The 22,831-nt window shown below is 41.2% G+C and overlaps 1 protein-coding gene across 8 annotated transcripts in view; it reads left to right on the top strand.

The window, feature by feature from the left end:
• MAPKAPK3 (MAPK activated protein kinase 3) overlaps nucleotides 1–22,831 on the top strand; it is a 93,831-nt gene that overhangs the window by 58,019 nt on the left and 12,981 nt on the right. For 6 of the 8 annotated variants that reach the window (XM_074602398.1, XM_074602395.1, XM_074602397.1 and 3 more), the window contains 2 exons: nucleotides 19,944–20,083; nucleotides 20,928–20,992. In XM_074602398.1, coding sequence (XP_074458499.1) covers nucleotides 19,944–20,083; nucleotides 20,928–20,992 — 205 coding nt within the window. Of the gene's footprint in view, nucleotides 1–16,033; nucleotides 16,105–16,613; nucleotides 16,779–19,943; nucleotides 20,084–20,927; nucleotides 20,993–22,831 lie in introns of all 8 variants that reach the window. The other 2 variants (XM_074602400.1, XM_074602401.1) reach the window with 1 other exon arrangement.

A 22,831-nucleotide genomic window follows, 5' to 3' on the forward strand; every position in this document is an offset into this window, starting at 1 on the left:
TCTGCAGGTTATTAATCTAAATACCTTATACCTTTGGACTGTAGTCAACCTTTAGTTTCCTATGTGCAGTTTGTTGTGTGATTATGCATAAATCTTGGCCAATGTTTTGCATTTCAGCTTGCATCTACATAGAGTGATTGGTGCCCCTGCAACAAAACTCGTAGGGATTTTCTTCTTTTCTCTTTGCTTTTTAAAAATAGGTTAATTAAATTTATAAAGCATTTTCCTAAACAAATAAATAGAATCCTATGCAGATTCTGAGCTGTGTGTTAGTGTGTATTGGTCACTAATTACTGCCACTGAGACATCAGGCCAATGATCTGTTTTCCGGTTCAGTATGACTGATTACCATTAATGGTTTGTAGCTGTCTGCTTTTTTGTAAGGAATATTTCTAGGGAGCCCAAAAATCAGTATTTCTGGGACTTCTGACATCTTCCTCCATGCAAACGCTTGTGGTTTTGTGCTTTCAGTCAGTTTATTCCACGCTTTTTAACGTTTTTCTTCTGTGTAATCAGGGCAGAAGTTGATTCCCTTCTCTTCCACCCCCACCTTTTTCTGCTATTCATTCTCTGGAAGGATTACATTTTAACTGCTAAATGTCAGTAAATGTCAATTTTTCCTTCCACCCCAAAACTTCCATTTTATTATTAAAAGTTATATGAGGGGAAAGTAATCTGTGAGACATCACTCTTTGCAATTTTTCCCTTTTTCTTCTCTCAGATTCATTTAGCATTCAATAAATAGAAACTGTACTTCGGAAGTATGATTAAATTTGCTGTTAATCTTTTTCCAAACTACCAAATTTGGAGTTTTCGGTATCTAAATTTTTCATTTAATAAGGCATACATTGAAGAAGAAAGAAGTAAAATTGCTTTAAAAATAAAACAAGTATTTGCATTTGAACTTTTTCTGAGGCCAGGTAGAAGCGTATTATCCCTCTACTCTGCTTTTTCTTTAGAGTTGGTATGCTCCCCAATTAATTTTAACAATTCCTAATTTATTTTACTAGTTACATAGAAATGTAGGCTCTGGTATATTATTTGCATGTCTCCTGTTTTCTGATCTTGTAAGCTAAAAATAAAATACATTGTTTTCCCCTTTTTACATGTTTGTATATATCTTTGTGTGAGAAGGGGAGAGCCAAAATTTATATTACTTAGAAAACAGGGAACAAATAAACATTAATTACTGGGAACTGTAGCCCACTAGAGGATTGTTAGTAACCACAAATATATAACAAAATCAAACTTGTAGGATGAGTAACTAAAACAAAAATGTTAGATTCCTTTCTGCCTTTTTTTTTCTGAAAAGTCTGTTGGAGTTTGGCTTGAATTAGGAATTCAGTTTTGGCCTTATATTTGTTTTCTCACTGGCTGTGAAAATAGAAGTCAGTAAGCATTGCCATTTTCAGCAAATGCTCAGGCTTCCATGCATAATATAAATCAAGGATATAGGAAAACTATATGGCATGCTACTTCTGCAGACCAACATAACTTCCAGGGTGGCGTCTCCCCTACCACCTCCCAAATGGCTTCTCTGGTGAGGCGACCCACGTACCAGGGTGGGAGCAGGTAAATTGATAAGGATGATATGGGATGGTGACCCCACAGATGATAAGGATGCACCCAACTCAAGCTCTTAGCGTGAGGGCTGTAACCTGAAATTGAATGCAGCTCCCAAAGACTGTAGTCTCCCATAACCTGAAGTTACAGCATCTCGTTCTGTGCTAGCAGTAAGGATTTATATAGTGTCTGTAGCCAGCTGATAGAAAACATGAGCCAACTGTTAGCACTGTGTTCCAGGAAGCTTGGCTGCTCCAAGAGCTGCTTCTACGCATTGTACATCAGCCTGCTTCCCCTTTCTTGCTGTTGAATTGGGGTCTCTCTGCTGGAGCAAGAGACATAAATGCTATAAAAAAAAATAGCATAGAATTGGCCAAATACTCTTAGACTTCTTTAACTTGATTGTGTTTACTTAAAATTCTGTTCTATTCTTAAAATGTAATTTGTTGTTAATTGACCCAAAAGTAAGGAAGCGTGAAGCAACTATCTTCTAACTTCACTCATTTTATTGTTAGTTTGAAATGGGAGAATAGAAGGCAGCAAATTACTTATCCATAGACTTTGTACGACAAAGAAATAAGGGATGCAAATGATCTAGTGTTGCCCGGTGGAACTGAGGAAAATAAAAACAGCTAATAGGTATACTCAAATTGAAAGACATAATGGTCATTGCTGAGAGAGGAGAGCAATCAGATAAGTGAGTCTAAGAATTATTGATTTTAATTAAATTAAACCAGAATCAGAGGTAGAAAATTACGTATTTTAAAAGCAACGTAGTGGCACAATTTTGTGTAATATAACGGAGAAATAAATTGATTATTGAATTTAGCAGGCATTAATAAAGTTAGAAAATCTTTGGCTCTTTACTACACCCAATCTTCCTAGGAAAATGAGGCTGAATTGGAACAAAGCAAATGATGAAGTTACAGTAAAAGATGCTGAGGGTTGTGTTAAGTTGTTGCTTCCTCTGTTGTAAATGATTTTCAAGTAGAAGTAAAAGGTACAGAATAATAACAGAGTCAAGTAATCAATGCAGTGTTACAAAATCAAAACAAAGTGGAAGACATGTAGCTCTCCAGAAGACACGAGAAATAGTCAGAAGTAACATACTGAGAATGATGCAGACTGATGCTTGAGTACAAGTTTATTCCTTTTGGGAGTTAATAAGAGCACAGCAGCATACGAAAAGTTAACCTTCTGTGCAGCTGCATTTGGAAACACTCAGTTATATTTGGTTCAGGGGTTCATCTGATTTGCTACAATAGTGCTGGTGTTGGAACTACTTACTGTGTGGACGGAACTGCTATCTGCACCCTGCAAATTTCAGCATGGCAAAAGGTACCGCCTATCAGGAAGCACGGGGAAACATCAACTATCTGAATTGTTCCAAGAGTAGATCATTCTGGATAATGGTGTTTGCCAGGGTGAGCAATGATGAAAGCTGAATATATATGGTTTGAAGACAGCATCAGGAAAAGGCATCTTAGATAAAATACTGATTACTTTTCTGATGTAATTAGCTTCTCAGGCGGTATCAGAGCTAATTGTGGAAAGAAACAAAAATAACTGCCAGAGTCATTGTCCTTGCTCAGGCGAAGTATCTGTTAAGAGAGCAGTTTATCTTGGTGAAGACACCAAGACTGTAACTAATGTGATAAGTCTTGTATAAAAAGAAAAAAATAGATGTCAGGGAAAAAGATGATATTGTGAGGTCAGTGCTATGAGTGCTCTTACCAGGGAACTCTATTGTGTCCCTGGAAAGACGCAGAATTGGGCTGGGCAAAGCACTTGCCTGTAGGCAGAGCTCAGCTTAGCTTCTTGGTGGGATTGCTTGGGTCTACATGGGCTCTCTTATCTTAATATTCTGACAGACTTGAAGGATGGTATTTCCTGCGCTGAACAGAAATAGTTTTGCTAGAGTTGTTTTGACAGAAATTTTTCAACCATTTCCACTAATAAGACTAGAGGAAAAAATTGTTTTGCCTACATAAAATCCAAGTTAAGTATCTAGTGATTTGACTGTTACATGGATTTGAAGTTTATTGAGGGGTGAATTTTGTTCTAGGAGCATCTTGCCCTGTCACCCTTAAAATCATCCCCAGTTCAGCCAAATTCTAAATCTTTAATGGTTAGTAGAGGTGTGTTCAGTTTAACAGCTGACTCTCCCAAAGGTGTGTTTGCACTGTGTGTACCACCAACTATAGTGGAGCAGGTATGGTCCAGGGATTGAATCCCTGCACTACTGAAATCTGCCCTGCCTCTGGACACAGGTACTGAGACACAATCTCTGCTCTGGCCTTTGACTCTCTGACTGTCCCCAGTATAGACTGTCCCCAGTTTTGGGTTGGGAAGCTGAGCATTCAGATGTAGCGAATGTCAGAATCCCTGCTATGTATGTACTTTGAGTATCTTGCCCTCCATTTTCTACCACATTTCAGCCTTTATTAGATTGATAAATGACTGGTTTCAATACCTGGTTTCATTGTCGTTGTTCAGCATATGGACAAGGCTTCTTTACTTCATGTTATTCTAGAACTACTCTGAAAACAATTTTTTTAATTTCCTCCTGGTTGTTCTTTGTGGTATTTTTGCTATAATGCCTGGATCACTATTAGTTTCACAACATTGCTTGAAGGTAAGTTTGTATTGTCCCTACTTCACATATGGGGAGCAGAGAAATAGGGTAGACTTCTAAGAGTAAAAGTATCCGTTGAATTTTGGGAGCTCCGTTTGAAGTATCTGGGATAAGGGTGGCTTGTTTTTTGGATTCCCTCCCCCCTCTTTAACTCAAGCCAAGCTTTTTAGACTCAAGCTCTGTTACAGCTGGGAGTGCCCAGGACTTTTGCAAATGAGACTGCAATTCAGGCTTGTAAGAAATTAGGTATAGGCAATTAGTGACTACCTCTTTGGCTCGGCTGACTTTCTGAGATACTGCCTAAGACATCAGAAAGGGAGAAGAGTAGAACCAGATTGCTGAGAGTAGCATTCAGCTGTGGTAACCACAAGACCCTTCTTTCTTACATTATGCTTTCCAGTTTCTATGTAAAATGAACACGAGGTGAGAGAGGCTGCACATAGCAGTTCCTGTCACTCTGCATCCTGACTTGCATCCCGATCAGGTTCAGGTTGTACTCTGCCTGTTGTAAGGATAAAGTTGAAGAAGGAGGAATAATGTATAATAATACTGTGTTTAATAGATACTTATAAGGGAAGCAGCATTCACGTTACTCACACACCTTAATCCTGTAATTCACTAATGTTAGAAGGTCTAAAAGGGCAATTTTAATCTTATTATGAAATCTATATTTTGTTTTTATTAATTATCACAGAGGCCTGTTGATAGTGAGGACAAGATAGACTAATGGTTCTTCTTTATCTGCAACATTTTATTTATTGAGGGGGTATTAAATGCTTCAGAGAAAACGATTTAAACAACAAAATGATGAAATTTCTAAGTTATGCTGTATGCACAGAATTTATATTATCAGGATTTATTACAGCCTCTGTCATATCTGTGTTGGAGATTCCCAAACAATTTGTGCTGAAAGCACCCCATTGCAGTAAAACATGAGGGAAGTGACATCCAGAGACAGTTTTTGTTCCAAAAGAAGTCTGTGACCTAGAAAAGGATCTGAGATTCCTGAGTCCGGTCTCTTAAGGGCAAGAACATAACCTCTTAACCATGCCAAGCAGTTCATATAGGCAACAAGTGTATGTGAATTATTCTGAAAGAAAAATCCATGGTGTAATCTTACAGGCGCTTTCCAGGGCCAGGAGCTGGAGAAAACTTGCACTCCATGCAACATGTAAAGACTGTATCACGCAATAGCTCTCAATAAACAATTCTCAGAAATTCAGCTGCTGGTAGGGTTATTTTTACATCTACTATCAATCACTTCCAATAAAGCATCACTATTCTTCCTCTTTCACTGGAGCCTTTTCAGTGAAAACTGCAACTTGGGCCTTGCCTGCTTTACTGCTTTTACTGCTGATTTTTTTTTTTTTTTGTTTTTGGTCAGGATTATGCAAAGAGGAGGATTCAGCTTTCATTTCTTTTTCTTCAGTTTGTTTTACAAAAGTTTCCTCATTTGCCTAGGCTGGATTAGAACTTCAGGTTTTTGAACTTCCATGCAGTTTCTTTACAGGCACTGCTAGGTGTGTGTGTAGTGGTTACAACAAACGCTGCAACTGGTTGGTCCTGGTGGGAAAATAAGCTATATAGGCTGCATTTTCCCTTTTAATTTTTAGTGGCATGGCTTTGATGGCTTAGCTATGTAAAAGAATGTTAGTGTATCTGAGAAATCCAAACAGTGCTTGGAGTTTTTAAACCCACAGCCCTACATGTTCTAAACAGTGAAAAGAGTCCACATTAGAGAGATGGGAGGCTCGACAGGGACTGGGACAGAGGGAAGGAAGACACAGGACACACATGTGTTGTCTGCTTTCTTTTATGTGTTAAACTGTTAGGACTACCACAGCAAGCTTCTGTGCTAGCTTTACCCAAATGATAAAAACTTGGAGACAGGATGTCTGAGCTAAAGGTACGATAAATAATGAACACAATCGGTTATTGACAATAAGGAAATCTATGGCAAGAGTATTTACAGGCTAACAGCATGGACATTGGCAAAGATAGAGGAATGTGACTATTGACTAGGTGTCCTGCATTTTGTGACAGGCAACAGCAAATGTTTTTTGGAAGGTTTACATAGTCAAAGGAAAGGATTTTATCAAATGTGGCCTAGATGAAATCTGGACTGAGGAGTACTATAGAGTATTTATAATCTGTAAATCTGTAATCTTTAAATTTGATAGTGTCTTTGCAGAATGGAACCTTTAAAGTTCATCTTTGAAGTGCCAGAGAGCACTGCTGGATCCTAGCATTTAAATATCTTTCTCTTTTTGTCTTTTGTCAGGTGTTTGTTGGGGTTTGTACCTTTTGCAAGGTATGTAAGACAAGTGGGTGGCTGTAGCTGAGAGACAACAAAGCTATTGCGTGTATTGCAAAACAGCAGGGGCTTCATGGCCAAGGCTTGCAGGGTTGTCCAGGGGAACAGAGCTCAAAGGGGTGTAGCAAATGTTCCAAAGACATGGAGGCTGTGCAGCCTTAAAAATTGCAGTCAGGCCTTTTTCAGAGAGACCAAGAGGTGGGACTATGGGTTGTGGCTAAATGTCACAATTTCAAGTTTCCAGGCATGTCTCTAAAGGAGGAGGGTGGACTCTGTTGCCCACTTCATTTGATGCAGGCTCTTGGATTCGTTTTTGTTTAGTTTAGCTTCCCTAAACAGTTGCTTTACTCAAATCTGCAGCTTTGTGCTTTATAACATTTCACCTGACTTGTAACTTGTGGGTGAGCATGGGTCTCCCTTTAGCTGTACTGAACCTATCAATGAGGTTGGTTGCCTTTTTTTTTGGTGCTATTGTGTTGTAGCCAGAACTGGGGTCACGAAAAAGTTGCCCTTAGTCATTTAAGTAAGCATTCAGACTTCAGTCGTGTCTGTAGCTAAGCCTTATTCCATCTTTCTCAAAAGACAAGAGAATATTTCCTTCTGATACAGAGGCTGAAACACGCTTTATTAGAAATTGCCTTGGTAAGCGTGTTGCGGAGTTATGAAAAGGCTTCACTTTTATATTCCAGCTCCCAAGCTCTCGTGGTCTTTCCACCTAGGGCGCACAGGGATAAATGCGTGAAATGGGCATAGGTATTTGTGTAACAGTCCTTTGGGAAATGAAGAATAATATTTTTCTAGTAGCGCTTGCTGTGTCAGCGTATGTTCTAGAAAACTAAATGCAGCTCTCGCATGGCATCCCTCAGAGACCCCGGGAGAGTCCTGGTGTGCTGCTCTCCAGTTCTGCCAGCATTCAGGAAACTTGTCTTACGTGTCGGGCTCTCTTCTGAATCCCCCTCACGCTGCCTGTAATAAGTGCATGTACCCCCAAGGAGGTTTTCTTGCTTAGTTTCACTTTTTCCTTTCTTTTGTGATAATTGTTTTTAGAAATACCTCCCTTAAAACTGAACAGGAAATGGTATTTTGACTGTAGGAAAACTTTATCAAATACAAAAATTTGCATTCACCACATTTAGAAACACCCAGGAACTTTTAAAACTCCTCATGAGAAATGAGAATAGTCATACCTAACCCAAAATAGACAGTGGTTCCCACTCAGCTGGGATCTGGGAAATTCAAGGCTATGTCTGTACTTTGCTAACTTGTGTTTCAGTAGTGGAAAGTGGGAGATATAGCACACTGTAGACAAGTGAAGAGTTCTCTGTAAGAGCTGTAAGGACTCGGGTAGTGAAGTGGAAGACCCTGACCTATTTCAGGCAGAGCAAAGATCTGGAAGTGTATTTCTGCACCCAGACTTAATAGGCAAATCAGCTGTTGGTTATCTGATATGTAAATACAGGGTCTCTTGTGGTGGTTTTGAATGGCAGTTCTGTCCAGGATCTAAGAATACTTCTCTACCAATCTGTTGTATATTTTCACGTGGAAACTTTTACTTTTGACTAAAATAGTTCGGATCTTGCAGTTGGAGATACAGCTAGAGATGGATAATTATGAATTCTGGCAGAGCACCCCCCCCCCCATGTTCAAAATATCACAGCTTTTAGTTTAGAATAGTCAACTGCTAAGAAGAAACTGAGACTTCAGGAACTTTAAGGTTTAATGCATTAAGGTTTGAAAAATGTCTTCAGATTCTGCAATTGTTGGTATCATCATTTAGTATTAAGAAGTGTTTTGAAAGTGATCGCATTTGACCTGGTTGAGTTTGTGCTGCATAGTTGTATGATGAAAATGATATATCACTGTCTTGGTGTTCTTTCACTGGACCTTCAGGGATTCTCCTCCCTCACCCAAAACAGAGCATTTTTGGTGATAGGAGAGGGATTAACCCATGAAAGTTGAAATTACTAGCATCTGACAGGTCTTGGACAAAATCCTGCATATTAAGCAGGTATCATCCAGGTCTTGTGGAGTGCTGCATGATGTTCAAAATCTGCAAATTTCCCTTGCCCTCCCTGTCTCCACTTGGGGATCTGTCTTCCTGACTGATGGGAAGAGCATCATGGCTGAATGCCTTCTCCCCTTGCCACTGCCTGCTGTGAAGTGTTGAATCAGCTCCGTTGAGAGACCAGCAGCTGTGCAGCTCAGACAATCTGTTTCTCTGTTAACGTGGCTTTAGCACAGGTATGTTTTCCTGATTCCCTGATGTGTCACGTCTAGGAGAATGATACAGGATGGCACATGGCTTCTGTGAAATCATCACCTCAGAAGTCATTAACACTTTTGTGGGGCAGCGGTTTCCATGGTACTGATATTAGTTGGAATCAGGCAGGTGACTTTAGGCCAGGAAGATCTGAGTCCCTTTTCTCTGTTGCCCCAGCTTTCTCACTCCCTTTTCCCCTTCCTCCAGCCCAGACCTCTCTCTTGCAGGCACACTGACTTGTGGAAATGAGCCAACGATGCAGTGTACCACGAGCAGATCCTTCTGCAGGGAGAGGGGGGGAAAGGACAGTGTCTGAAGAGAGGGAAATGGATGTATGTTTCAGCTTGGAAAGATGAAAAGGATTGAAATCCTGGAATGATTTTTGTCCAGCAGTGCTTTTGCTACATCTAATTTTTCTGACCCCTGTGCAGTCCTCAGCATGGTACCACTTTAGCCAAGACATCAAAATATTAGGCTTCCAAATATTCTTGGGATCTCCCTCCTCTTCCTTTTGCATGTGTAGTCATGAGGCAGCCAACACAATGCAGGAGTGGAGAGGAAATCTGTTCAGGAATATGAAGGAAATGCTCTTGATTTTGGCCAAAAACCACCCTTCCATTTAAGCTGCTCTGTTCTACCTTTGTGGTGTCTGACTGTTTTCTGTCATCTGGTAGCAGGGAATGTGAAGCAGTTCTCTAACATCTGTCGAAAGAAATGGAACATGGACGTTGGGAAGGGAACTCTCTGCTCCCACCTCTCACTCCACAGCATAGCCTGGTATAGGGAAAATGTTTGGAGGGAGGCTAGGTAGCTAAAAGCTGAAATAAAGTGGGCAGCAAAATGGAAAGATGTTCCCTGCCCTCTGGAGCTTAGGGGCAATGTAGTCTGCTTGCCCAGAGTAGCTGGGAGCAGGGACTTGTCCAGGGCTCACGGAAGGTCTCGGCTCCAGGGGTTGGGTGCTTGAGCAGGCAGGGTGGGAGTCTGGATGGGCTGGGCAAATAACTGAACAGGTTTGGATGAAGAGGAGGAGCTGTGGCTCAGGAGGGCTTTAGATTAGAAGGATGGAGCATTTATGTGGTATTTATGCAAGCTTCCTTAAAGGCAGCTTGCAGGGTGTTTCTTGAAGGTTTCTGCAAGGAACTGGGAAAGACTGTTAGGCTGTGTGTGAACTGGCAGCTCCCAGTTGTGTTCTAGGAAGCGTGTGTTTTCCAGTGTCCTGGATATTAAAGAGCACTTAATCAAGTAGTGAGTGCTGCAAGGCATTAGCTGCTCCAGGAGTGTGCTGTGGGGCTCGAGAGAAAAGTAATGTTTTTGATTGCTAGATTCTGATGCAGTTCTGGTGAAGCAGAGCTGTAACCCTGGGTGGCTAAGCTAGCGCACCAAGCAAAATGAATCAATGAGAATTGCAACATAAATAACGGTTTTACTGCACTGTCGCTTGCTTATGTTGACTCCGTCTGTTGAATTCCCCCTTCCCCCAGTTTATTTCTTTTCTTTCCTTTTACTTGGCTTTAGAATATATATTCAGACAAAATAAGCACAAGAAGTCTTGGGAGAGCAATTTACTTTCCTCTTTCTCTTAATGGCTTCCTTTACATTTCTAGCCTCTGCTGAATGCTGCGTGGTTTTGTTTCCATTCACAGTCACACCATTCGCTCTCATATGTTTGCTGTACACGATAGGCAGTTCCAGGGATCTTCATACCTGATGGGCCTTTAAACCATCGATGACTGAGCTGTCTACTGATTTGTGACTTAGAAATAGGTATAGATCTGTGCTTGAAGATGCCAACAGCAGAGCTTGCACAAATGTCAGTCTGAAAACATATAGCAGGTGTCCTTGCTGAAGATTTTAGGGCTTTGTTTTATTTTTGAAGACAAGTCAAGTTCCCACAGGTGACAGCTTTCAGGAGTGAATGTTTGACATTACACTGGGCAGAGTCCCTCCAGTTACGTTCCCAAGAGCTGGGTGAAATCTCAGTGTCTCTTCTGTGGGGGACGTGAGGTACAGTTGCTGTCAGTGCCACTGATGTCTGTGATTTAGCAAGTCTCCCCTTAAGGTAATGCTTAAAAGAAGTAGATGAGCCCTGTGGAATGGGAGAAGGAAGATTTGAGAGTTCTTTGTTTATCTCTAGGTTCTTGTGTTTGGATGATTTAGGAATACTTGAGATAGTGCAGCAGAAGAGAGAGACACTGCTTGGCCTGGTAGATTATGTGACAGAAAGCACAAATATGAGTGTAGAGAAATGAAATATGAAAGAAGAGGAAGAACAGCAATACATCAGGAAGAACTGGCCTGGGGTGGCATATTGCCAAGCTTTGTATGCATGGATAATAATCTTAAATTCATGCGGAAGGGAAGGGAAGCCAGGTAAAAGAGAGTTTAGGTGTGCAGGCAGTGGTACGAGAGGATGGTATCTTCATTCTGAATTGCCAAATGGTGGGGCCATAGAGGACAACATGGCTGCAGCTGTGGTGGGAAGCTCACAAAGTGGTGCTGGGGTGCAGAGCAGAGTGAAAAGGCAGGTGCATGCAAAATGCCTACAGCACAAATCCAGCATGCACCCTGAAGAGCCTCTGTGTATTGGGGGGAAGGATGTCAAAGCCTTCCTGGGAGTTCTTGAGTGATTTAATCTACATGACTGTATAGTCAAACATGCAGGGAATACAGAGAAAGGCTGGGAGGCAGCATGGGTTCCTCTTGGAGCTACTGTTATCTGTGGTTAATGAGATTAAACATGTTGCTAATTTTTGCTTCTGCCTTGTTCAGTATTATCACTTCTATGTTAATTTTGATACCACTTATTAGTATGAAGACTAGGAAGGGGAACATTGGACTTGGATCTTCTCAGTACTTTTTTTTTTCTGGTCTGTGCCTTCTGTAACATCCTGCTCCAACAAAGGTGTGCCATGCTTTGCTAATCTTGGTATCGTTGTCCAGATGTTCCACACAGCTGTACAGATGGGTTTCACGGCGGTTAGCACCTAAATGGGCATTAAGCACTCTGAACAACATCTATTATGTTTGCTCTTTCCCCTTCTTCCTGTGGAAAATGTCTGTAGAGTGCAATGGCTATTACTACTAGAGTAATTAGGGGGGTTTTGTGTTTTTTTGTTTTTTTTTTTAAAAAAAAAACAGAAGTGTAAGACTATGTATATAACAAAAATGTCATATTATTGGGAGGGGCGTTGTTCGGGGTGATTAAAATGGAACTTAGCAACTGTGGCTGTCAATATTGGGAAGCGTGTGAGAGGGTCACATCCTGGCAGACACACATTCCATCCCATTTCATGACCGTGGAAAGTGCTAGTATGTTTTTTGGAGGTATTGCTGAATCACAGTCACTCTACAGGAGAAAGGCAAAGGTAAAGAAATACAACTGGCACTTGAAAAAAAACAAATGGGAGAGGTTTTTTTTGATGGCTGTAGTTCTTGTGGAAATCTGCGTCTCAGTCTCAGATTGACCTCCAAGACAGCTCTGTCTCCAGCACAGGCAAGATGTATCCTATTGTGTGAAATTTCACTATGGCAAGGCAGCAAAACTGTTGGCCATAGTGTATGTCTCAAAGTTTTAAGTGATCTTCTGTATGCTTCGATTGAAGGTGTTAGACACCTAGAAGATCAAGATTATGGTCTTGAATTTGTTTTAGTGTTCTATGAGTAGCTTAAAATCAAAGCAGAGGGAAGGTTTGATGGGCTCATGATCTGAGGAGGTGCCATGGCATTTTGTACTGCTGGCATTTTCTTAAACAGCAAAGTTCACAAGCAAGCTCTATTACTTTTGACCAGCCAAGGATTGAGATATATGAATTACTGAAGCCAAGTCACCTGAATCCTTGTTATCAGAATTTATGAACTCATAGCTGTCAGGAGTGATGTTTTTGTTGAGGGTTTTTTTTCCTCTTTTTTTCTTTTCAAAGGCAAACCTCATATCAGGCACTAGATTAAAACCATAAATCAAAAAGTATCATAATTTTCAGCTGGGATTTTAGATTTCCTTTTCCTCAACTCAGAAATTTAAGAAGAGTAGAAACAGATTATTATAATCACAATCCCACTTCATTGAAGGTATTTATGCCATATCAGGTTTTGGATAATTTGGCTTTATGCTGGTTAACCTGAGTAGGTTATAGGCAGAGCAATGTTGGCACATCAGGCTGAACTTCGTGTGTTTTAGGGCCACAGCTGCCAGGTGTCCTGTGCTGTGTGCATGCAGGCACTACAGTGAAAATCCTGCTCCAAGGAAGGAGACGATGGTTTTGGTGGCAAAGAGCATCTCAGTACAGAGCAAAGCCATATTGAAGTCCAGACATTGAAAGAGAGTGAACACAAATCCTGTGACTTGCCTATTTGTCCTGCGTTTCTGCCTATCCCCAGAGAAAAAAGAGGTTTTAAAATGAAGGTAGGAAAGACCTCTAGAGCACTTCCCGTTTTCTTTCATCTCAGACGGTCATAATATGCATATTAAAGAAGGAAGGAAAGAAAGGATGTTCTGTGGTGTGTGGGGGTTTCAGAAAGGGCTTTGCAGCACGTCTCCGCAGATGCTGAGTATTGACTGCAGGTATTGAATGCAGTTGTCAGTACTGGCTAAACAGCAGCATTCTGTGGTAGTAGTTGTCGTAAGGGGAAGGCAGAGAGAGGAGCTGATCTGTAGGCCTTCTTGTATAAACAAGCATTCGAGGATGTTCTTGTCTGGTAACAGCACATTAGTAGCTGTTGGTGATTTATTTTTCTTTTAAAATACAGTTGCAATATTTTGAATAAAATAGAAGCCGCATGTATCTGGTTTGTAGCCTGTCACAACTGAGTATAACTGGAATCTTAAGGTGCCACTAAGAATTATTTTTCCATCCACACAGCAGAGGAAGCGCAGTATTAAAATGCAAAGTAATGTTATGGTTGTAACAAAACGCATAGCATGCTTTTTATTTAAATCTATACATACCCCATAGTATTGAATGTACGGTCACATACTTTGGGCACTGCAGTTCAAGTAGATTCATGTACTATTATCAGATTATTTATCAGAACAGGAAAATGGGCATTTTTTTGCTCATTTTTGTGCTTGCCTTTTATGCTAACCTCGCGTGTGCAAGGGGATAAATTTGAAATGTATACTGGCCCACTGCTTTGCTATTTCAGCTGTATTTGCCATATCTCCACTAACATTTATGAACAAAGACAGTTGACCTTTGCAGAGTGAATGGCTAGATGCATGTGTAATTAGAGAACTAATAGTGGTATGTCTCATTTATTTACCTCAGGTTGTAGAGTCATATTGAGTACCTGGTGGTGATTTGAATACTGCTACAATAAATAAAATTCAGAACCACACCAAAGTTATTTTTGAGAGACCTAGTTGATTCACTGCAGGAGAGAGGCTTGGAGAAAAATAATATTTATGGTGTGTGCTCTCGGGATGGAGAAGTAGGAGTGCTCGGAGAGCTAAATTCAGTGGATTTGCTCTATGTCCAGTGTGCAAACTCTTACAAAAGAGCACATCTCTCTGTTAAACTGTTCTTTTTATCTTTGTCCATTCTACTCTTTCTCCTGTTTTCCCCTTAAAATGTGTGCTTAAGAAATGTGAAGCCTGGTGTGTCAGCAGGGAATTGGTTTCAGAGTGCGACTCTGACACCACATGCAAGCAGTCCTCTCTGAGTCCTCTTCTTTCTCGCTTATGCTGGCAAGATACCAAAGATCTGTTGTAGCTTTTGCCATTTCAAAAGATAAGCCGAGTAGAGATTGGAAGACTGGAAGAAAAAGGTTGATAGAGAGGGGCCTCCCAGTGCGACTAGTAAAACCTTGATACTCAGTAGATTGAGTTGATAGGATTAGATACCACAGGCAGGAGTGCTGCAAAACCCTGCTACTTGACTGTGCTCTATTATTAACTTGCGGAAGCCCACCTCTGGGACTGGCTGTCTACCTGAGCACTGATGGAGATGCCAGTTAATGCCAACTGTGGTAGCAGCTTGGACAGCCCTGCAGGAACTGCGATGACAGTTTGTTTCAATGAAGCCTCCAAGCAGATTTAATTTCTAATAGCCTAAGCTGGATTTGAAATAAAAGCAGAAAAGTGAAACATTTAGTGATGACCCACCTGTGCCTGCCCTGGTTTTATCCCTTGCCTATAAACTGATGCCTCAGTACTGAACAATTTGATCAGAAATGTATTATATTTTTTATTTTAAGAAAAAATTCAGTGCTTTCTTTGTGATTTACATGTGTGGATTTCCCTGCTTGCTGGGCTGCCATTGCAAAAAGACACGTTTCTTGCTGCAGCTTGACTGACTGGCAGTGCTGATGCGTGAAGAAGAAAACCTTGATAATTTCAATTCCTTTAGCGTTCTAACACAAACCATGTCTTTATCCCTTATGAAGAGCTCTCAAAACAGATAAAGATTGTTAACACCGAATTAATAGATGTAGTGCAAATAATCAGTATGTAATAAAAGACAAAATGTCCAGAACCATAGTGATAGCTCTTTTTTCTTTTTTTTCTCTTGTTTTTGTAGCGTAGGGGAGGGAGGAGATGAAAGAAATATTATCCAAGACTCCTTTTGCCATCAGCCCCTCTTGAATAAAGAACAACTGGAAGAGCTGCTCCGCATCAGCATGATTTTAGATTCCAAGGCTTATTTGTAGGATTCAGCATTTTTGTAATAGCTATGTGCAAAGAGGAAAGAAAGCAAAAGAAGTTAGACATTACCCACTTATGCCTGGGCAGAGACATTTTTATCCCAGTTAGAAAAATAAATTAAAGCTATATTTAAGTGCCTACATATCAGTACAACATCTTGAGGTCCTCTAGGACTGAAAGTTTTTGCTGGTCTCATTTCTGTTTTAATAATGGGAAGCCTTCCTGTGAGGAAAATAGCATAGAGATTATAAAACTGATTGTCTATTGCAGGAGAGTTCAGATTCTGGAATTGGTGCAAGTAAGTAAAGGATGCTTGCAGTGTCAGATGCTGCCTTAACATGGCACGTGCAGTAGATGAGAACTGAGCCTGTAACAGGTCTAATCCAAGCACCACAACTGTTTGCAGCTAGGAAAAATTGCTGCAGTTCAAAATAAATAAAAAAGCATATATGTAGGTATTAATCCCCTATGTAGGGAACAGATAGCAGATATAATAGTAATCTGTGTAATTTGCTAGGGCATATTAGAGAGAAAGTCACAAAGAAGTCATTGCTTCCTGTCCTCAGCCTGTTTCATACGTGTGCCCATGGATATCTTCTCTCCTTGTTGTTACAATTTCAGAGTCCAGAAAATCACTTGCTGCTCCCTGGAGTCCTTAGAAGGCTATTTCCTGTATAGATCAGACCATTAAGGTATGAGGGTTCCTGCTATCCTTCCTTGCTTACACTACACTGAATCAATGGAAAAGCAATTATAAGATACTGTGTCACTTTTTAGTCTGCCCTTTTTTTTTTTTTTTTTCCCCTCTATCAAGAAATTCTGCAGAGGGAGACATTTCACAGAGCTGGCCTTCCAAGCTGTAGTTTAGCATTTGTTTTGTTTTGTAGGTGTTTGCTAACTTGCATTAGGCCATTACCCCAGAATTTAGGGTTCAGGCCTCCCTCCACTGCGAGACCCTGAATTTGCTGTGGGCATCCTGGAGTGTCTGCTGACATCTGCCCTGTTGTTCCTACAAAACAGGCAGAGCACACCCCATGGCACAGCTCTCTTCCCTCTCCAGCTTTTAAAGATCATGGAGAGTTGTGTGAATCAGTAGGGGTTAGGGCTCTAGAGTACTTGTTCTTTCTTGCCTTCCATCACCTCTGTTTTTTGTGATCTCCCTGTGAATATCTGTTAATGCTTCTTCATCTGCTTCTTTTAGGCAGTGATTCAGTAATGCTGAGCTCCAGCAAAAATATGGTTTTCTACTGTGCAGCTCCTGTTCCAAACTGTGTTTCCTGACCGCACACATGGGCATGCCCTCACTGCTATGCAAAGGCTGCTGTGCAGCGTGCATTGGATCGCTGTCTTCAAGAAAAACTGGGAGGTGGGGCATGTTTCTTGGGTTTGTCTTGTTTTGAAGTTAGGTCGGTTCACGATCCTGCCCACAGCCCATCATGACAAGCTGTGACTCAGCTGAACTGTGTGGGAACTCTAAGGGGATGACTGTGGGCTCCTTGAGCTGATCCTGTTTGACAAAGCTGCTCCTTCCTCAAACCAGCGTGAACCAGCTGTGCTGGAAAACTTATCTGAAACTCTGGGTTTGTTCACAACTACGTCTGCACTTTCATAGGATGTCAGGGGAACCTGGTCATAGTCTTACCAAAGCTATTGCTGCAATAGAAGCACAGTCTCTTTTCAGGCTCAGGAAGATGGCAGAATATCCATTTATGGTTTTTTTGCAAGTTTATTAAATTTAACCATAGGGCTAGAATTTCAGTCTATGTTTCTAAATCATCAGCTGAATTTTGTAGAAATTGGTGCTTTCAGCACTGCCTGGCTTTCATTTTACAGGTGTCTGCATCTCTAAGATGTCTTAAAAGGTATAGTTATGGCTTCCAGTTTTAGATGTAAGGAAAAGATTTAATTTATTTTTAAGGCTCAGAAGGAGAAATCCAAAGGTTAACAGTTGGTTGATATATCAGATGTTGCTTGGTATGTATATCTGCTCTTTATTTTTGCATTTTCTTTTCTCTGCTTCTCCAGGTGTCATCTTGACATGAGTACATTCAAGCTTGGCACTAAGGAGTATATGTAACTTGCTTGTAGGGGTGGAGAAAGGAAACTGCAGCATCCTTGTGTGTATCAAAATGCCTTGTAAAAGCTGTTTAGAGAGTGAGAATTCAATTCTGTGAAACTGTTTTCATAAGCACTTGGTACAAACATGAAAAACAACATCTCTGCATACTGTGCAAGTGCAGGACACACAGATTATAGTGCAGTTAACATTAGTAAAGAGACTAGTTATGTCCAATTAGTAGCACAGATAGGTGAGAAGGTTTTTGAAGCGTCCTGCTCAGAAGTGGCATTAATTCAGTAATATCCAAGCAGTAGACTCTGTAATGCTTTTCTAAACGGCCTGGTTAGTCCTGAGGGTGTTTGGTCTTTGTTGCACATGTAATTTAACGGACTTTTAAAGAGACCTCTAGGCAACAGCCCAAACTCAGAAGGGCATAGGGGAAAATGCTGACAGACAGTCCTACTGAGCTAGAACACAGCGGCTGTGAAGGAAAAGCCGCTGAATGGGCTGATGGCTGAAAGAAGTAAAGCAACTGCACTTGGACTCGCTAATGGGCTTTTTGTCCAAATTGGAGCCATCTCTTTCTTTAGGAAGTTATTTGTGTTGGAAATCAGGCCATAGCCAGGCTGGAGCAGGAAGGAAGAGGCGGATAGTTAGTGATCTCAAAAGGGTATGCTCTGGGTGCAGAATGACAGCTGTGGAAGAAGTAGGTTGGCTGCGAGGGCATTGAACTCGGTAAGAAAGCTTCTTCAGCTCCTTGCACCGCTGAAAATCTGGTGTCATGCTGGAGCCTTTGGAGCAGAGTTGAGGGAGCCTGGAGGGTGGTCACGGTGGTGAGTCTCGCTGCCCATTCAGATAAGCAGCCAGCAGCCCTCCTGAGGCTGCTCGTCCCCTCCTGCAACCTCTCTGTGCTTCACAAAAATACAGAAATGTGCACTTGGCAGAGGAGTACTTGTCACCCTTTTACTGTTCCTAGACTGGAAAAGAAGAGAAGTCTCTTAACCTTCTGTCCAGTGGTTCCTGAGTGCTTTCCCACCATTTCTTGAAGAGTTACAGGCCTTTCCTGCCATGTTACAGTGTCTGCTTTACTGAAAGGGATGTTCAAGCAGGAAAGAAATGTAAGCTTTTTTTCCAGTGACGCAAATTGTCTGTATTGGACTCAATAAAGAAACCAGAATTTGCGACTTCCTTCCTGTGACCTTTAAATCATGTGTTTCCCTATATTGAGAGGTGCTTGTGACACCATTTGTGCCTTAGCTTGGCAATTGAATGGAAAAGCAATCTCATTTTCCTGGGCTGATTCATAGGTCCCAGATGACAGGTTACATGTTAATACTTGTTTTCAGCAATTATCATGCGGTTGTGTTTTGGCTGGGACCTGATAGCAAACACCAGTGAGAAGAGCTTCAGGCTAAGGCCTGATAGTGCAACAATGATACTTCTTGTTTGCCTGTTTGAAAACAGTTCCTGCAACAGTTGTTGTAGTCCTTTTTCAAGGCAAATAGGTCAGAGGTGATTGCTCTTTGCTTGTTTTTACTCTGTCTCAATGCATTTGACAATGCTTTATATAGGATCAGTTTTGTGCTGCTTCATCATTACAATGATTATTACTATAGGGCATAAAGTATCAAACTTAGATCACAGCCATGCTGTGTAGGAACTGTATAAATGTGCAGTAAAGAGAGAGTCTCTCACAAAGTGTTAATGGTATCTAGAGAGACAAGGCAGAGAAAAAAAGGCATGATTCAGCAATGTGCCCCTCTTGCACAAAAACTCAGCTGCAGAGTCTGATACAGAGCAGTTCTTCAAGTGGGAAGGGACACGTTTCTTGTGTATGAGGTTGCAGGATCGTGAAAGATGAGCTCTTACCTCCCTTCTAGAGATTAGTGCCTTTAAAATATACTGGCCTTGCATGTGACAGAGAAAGAAGTTCAAGCATCTAGATAGTCAAAGGTCCCTTTCTGACCCTGGTGGAGTCAGAAATTTGTGTAGTATTTAAGTAGCACGTTCAGATTCAGTGTGAAAATCCTTATTCTTTTAAATCTTACTGAACTTTAAGGATTTGCATTGCACCTAAAAGTCGCTTCTTCCAGGAGCAGGGCAGGTAGGAAGGTCCTTAGCAGATGGATTCTCCTCTGTGTGCAAGTACTGCAAACCAGTAGGAAAACAATTGCTGTTTCCCATCCAGCAGTGGATGAGATAAGTCTGTCTCCATCTCAGATTCCAAATCTCTCCTCACTGGCGCTCGAGGTCCTTCCAGTTCCAAGGGACCAGTTGTTTCTATATTCCTCAGTCTAGGAAGTTGGACAGCCCAGAGACGGTGAAAGTCTTGTGATGCATTGACATCCTTTGGCTGGAGAAAGTGCTAAGAGTAGCCTTTGCCACCATCTTTGAGCTGAAATGCATGTAGGTGCCAATTTAAAGCAGAATTATGCTGGCTCACTGACATTGCTCTCTCCTATTTCTTTACAGCTCCTGTATGACAACCCAAAAGCCCGTCAGGAAGTAGAATATCATTGGCGAGCGTCAGGGTGTCCCCACATTGTCCATGTCCTGGATGTTTATGAGAATATACATCATGGAAAGAGATGCCTCCTCATTGTCATGGAATGGTATGGACCAGCAGCAGCCCCCCACCAAACATTGCTCTTTGAGGGGGTGGAGGGAGTGGGAGAATATGTTGGCTTAGGTGAGAGTTAGATGAGCCTTCTCAGTGCCGCGATTTTGGTTTGCACAGCAAACCTTTTATTGTCTTTGTGGAACTGATATGGAAATGTATAGCTGCTCCAGCCATCTTGTATGATGGAAGAATGACGATCCTTAACCAGAAAATAAATTTTCCTTGTACTCCATGACAATCGCCCTCATTAGAGCATTGACTAATTAATACAGTCTTGAAAGATATATCTCTACAAATATGATGCACTTTGATTGTGATTGGTTTCCAACTTCAGATGTGAATCCTGTGATCTGACGTGATCCTTTTTGCTACCACTTTGACTCTAGCTTTTCCTATTCTTCTTTGATCTGTAATACCACAGTTATTGTTGTCTTCACTAGGGACAAATTAATAATCCTTTTCAGTGTCTTTGCTTCCTTCTTTCTTTTTTCTTCATCTGCAACCCTTACATAAAAAAAGATTACTGTCAGCCTCCCAGTGCCAGCGTATCTGACTTCCCAGCTATGTGTGTCATGTTTCTTGTGACAGGACACATTAAACTGAAGGCATCAAAACTCCTTGGTCGTGTTTTGTTTTCGGTTTATTCCATATCAGAATGGCTTTGTGCATTGATTCAAATAAGTGTGATGTTTAGGAAGCATTGGCCTAGGAGGCCCATAATACTTTCTAATGTGTTCCTGTCACGGTTCTGTGTGATTATATGGATGTGCAGTCAGGTGTTAATTTGATCTTTTCTGCTCATGTAAGGTGGTGGGGTTTTGTGTTCTTTATTTCAGCATGGAGGGAGGAGAGCTGTTTAGCAGGATCCAGGAGAGAGGAGATCAGGCTTTCACTGAGAGAGGTAAAAAATCGCAAGTTTAATTTTAAAGTTTGTGAAAGATTGCTTCTCCCTGTCTCTGTCACCTTGCTTAATTCCCTTACAGGAATTTTTCTTTGATTTGACTTTTGTTTGTAATTTTAAATTTTTTTTTTGTTTTTCATTTTCTGTGCACTCTGTATTAAATGGTTATTTTTAAAAGTTCCCAAAAATTGGGACTTACCAGAATTGGCCAAGTTCAGGCACAGTGTGGAAGGTTTAGAGGAAAATTCTTCATACAAATCTGCTCAGCTTCTTCATTTCTGAGCCATGGCAGCCTCTGTTACCCTAGTCCCTGGTCTCCTGCCAGACCACCTCTGACATGATCAACGCAGCTTCTACTGTGATTTCTCTTCTGGCTGTCCCTCAAGCAGCATCACCGTGCACAGCTATACTGTTAGGTGATGAACATAACGAGCAAATCACATTTGATGAAACATCTCTTATTCAAGGGTTTTAAAGTACTGCTTGAAAGGAAGTGTTATTAGCCACGCTGTAAACAAGCCTGCTCATCTATCATAGGGACTATGTGCAAGTTTAAAGACCTGCTGTGAGTCAGTGACAGAGCTTGCAATAGAATGGTCTTACCATTTTTATTATTTTTGCTATTAGTTATCTGCAGAGTACCAAAGGTGTGCTTGACTCTGCTTCTCCTTGCCCATTCACAACAGACAAGAGCTTGTTTCTGCTTAGGAGTAACAACGTTAGTGTTTGTAATTAGCATTGAGATGAAATTATTATTAGAAAAATGTACACCTGAGCTTGTAAATTACTGTGACGGTTTTGCAAATCTGGTACAAAGGCCAGGCTTTTTTTGATCCTGTGTTTCTTAGCCTGGGATGATTCCTTGAAGTGTGTCATGGTTTAACACCAGCCAGCAACTAGGGCCATGCAGCCGCTCACTCGCTCCCCCAAGTTGGGATGGGGAACAGAATTGGAAGAGTAAAAGTGAGAAAAAACTCCTGGGTTGAGATAAGGACAGTTTAATAGGTAGATCAAAAGCCACGCATGCAAGCAAAGCAAAACAAGGAATTAATTCACTGCTTCCCATGGGCAGGCGGGTGTCCAGCCATCTCCAGGAAAGCTGAGCTCCATCACATGTAACGGTTACTTGGGAAGACAAATGCTGTAACTCCAAATGTCCCTTTCTTCCTTCTTTGCGAGTTTTATATACTGAGCATGACATACAGTATGGGATATCCCTTTGGTCAGTTGGGGTCAGCTGTCCCTGCTGTATCTTCTGTTGACTTTTTGTGCGCTCCCAGCCTATTTGCTGGTGGAGCGGTGTGAGGACCAGAAAAGGCCTTGATTGCTTAGCAACAAAGAAAAACATTAGTGTGCTACCAACACTATTCTCATCCCAAATCCAAAACACAGCACTATGCCAGCTGCTAGCAAGAAAGTCAACCCCATCCCAGCTGAAAGCATGAGAAAGTGGTATGAAACTCATGTAGGGAAAACAGGTGTTTTTTGAGGAACTTTATTTGTTCCTCTCTAAAATGCAAGATTCCAGGAGGGAAGCTGGTTCTGTGATCGTTAGTGACTCCACTCTACTAAGAACATGATTTTTTTTACCTTAAATACCATTGTATAACATTCTAAATACTTACTCAGTAATCATCTGAAGTGTTAAACAGAAAAATCACCTTCATTCTTTCCTGAGATAAATGAGCCTTTTTCTACTGGATTCCCCAGGTTCACTTGGCTGCTGTTTGTGTATCAGCCACAACTTACCATTAGGAGCCAGGAGTTTTAGCCTGGGCCAGGAAGGAGGAGGTTGTGCAAGGTTTTCCCCGAAGAAGATGAGTATTTCTGCATTCTGAT

This window comes from Larus michahellis, chromosome 10, assembly GCF_964199755.1.
Source record: "Larus michahellis chromosome 10, bLarMic1.1, whole genome shotgun sequence".
Classification (NCBI taxonomy): Eukaryota; Metazoa; Chordata; class Aves; order Charadriiformes; family Laridae; genus Larus; species Larus michahellis.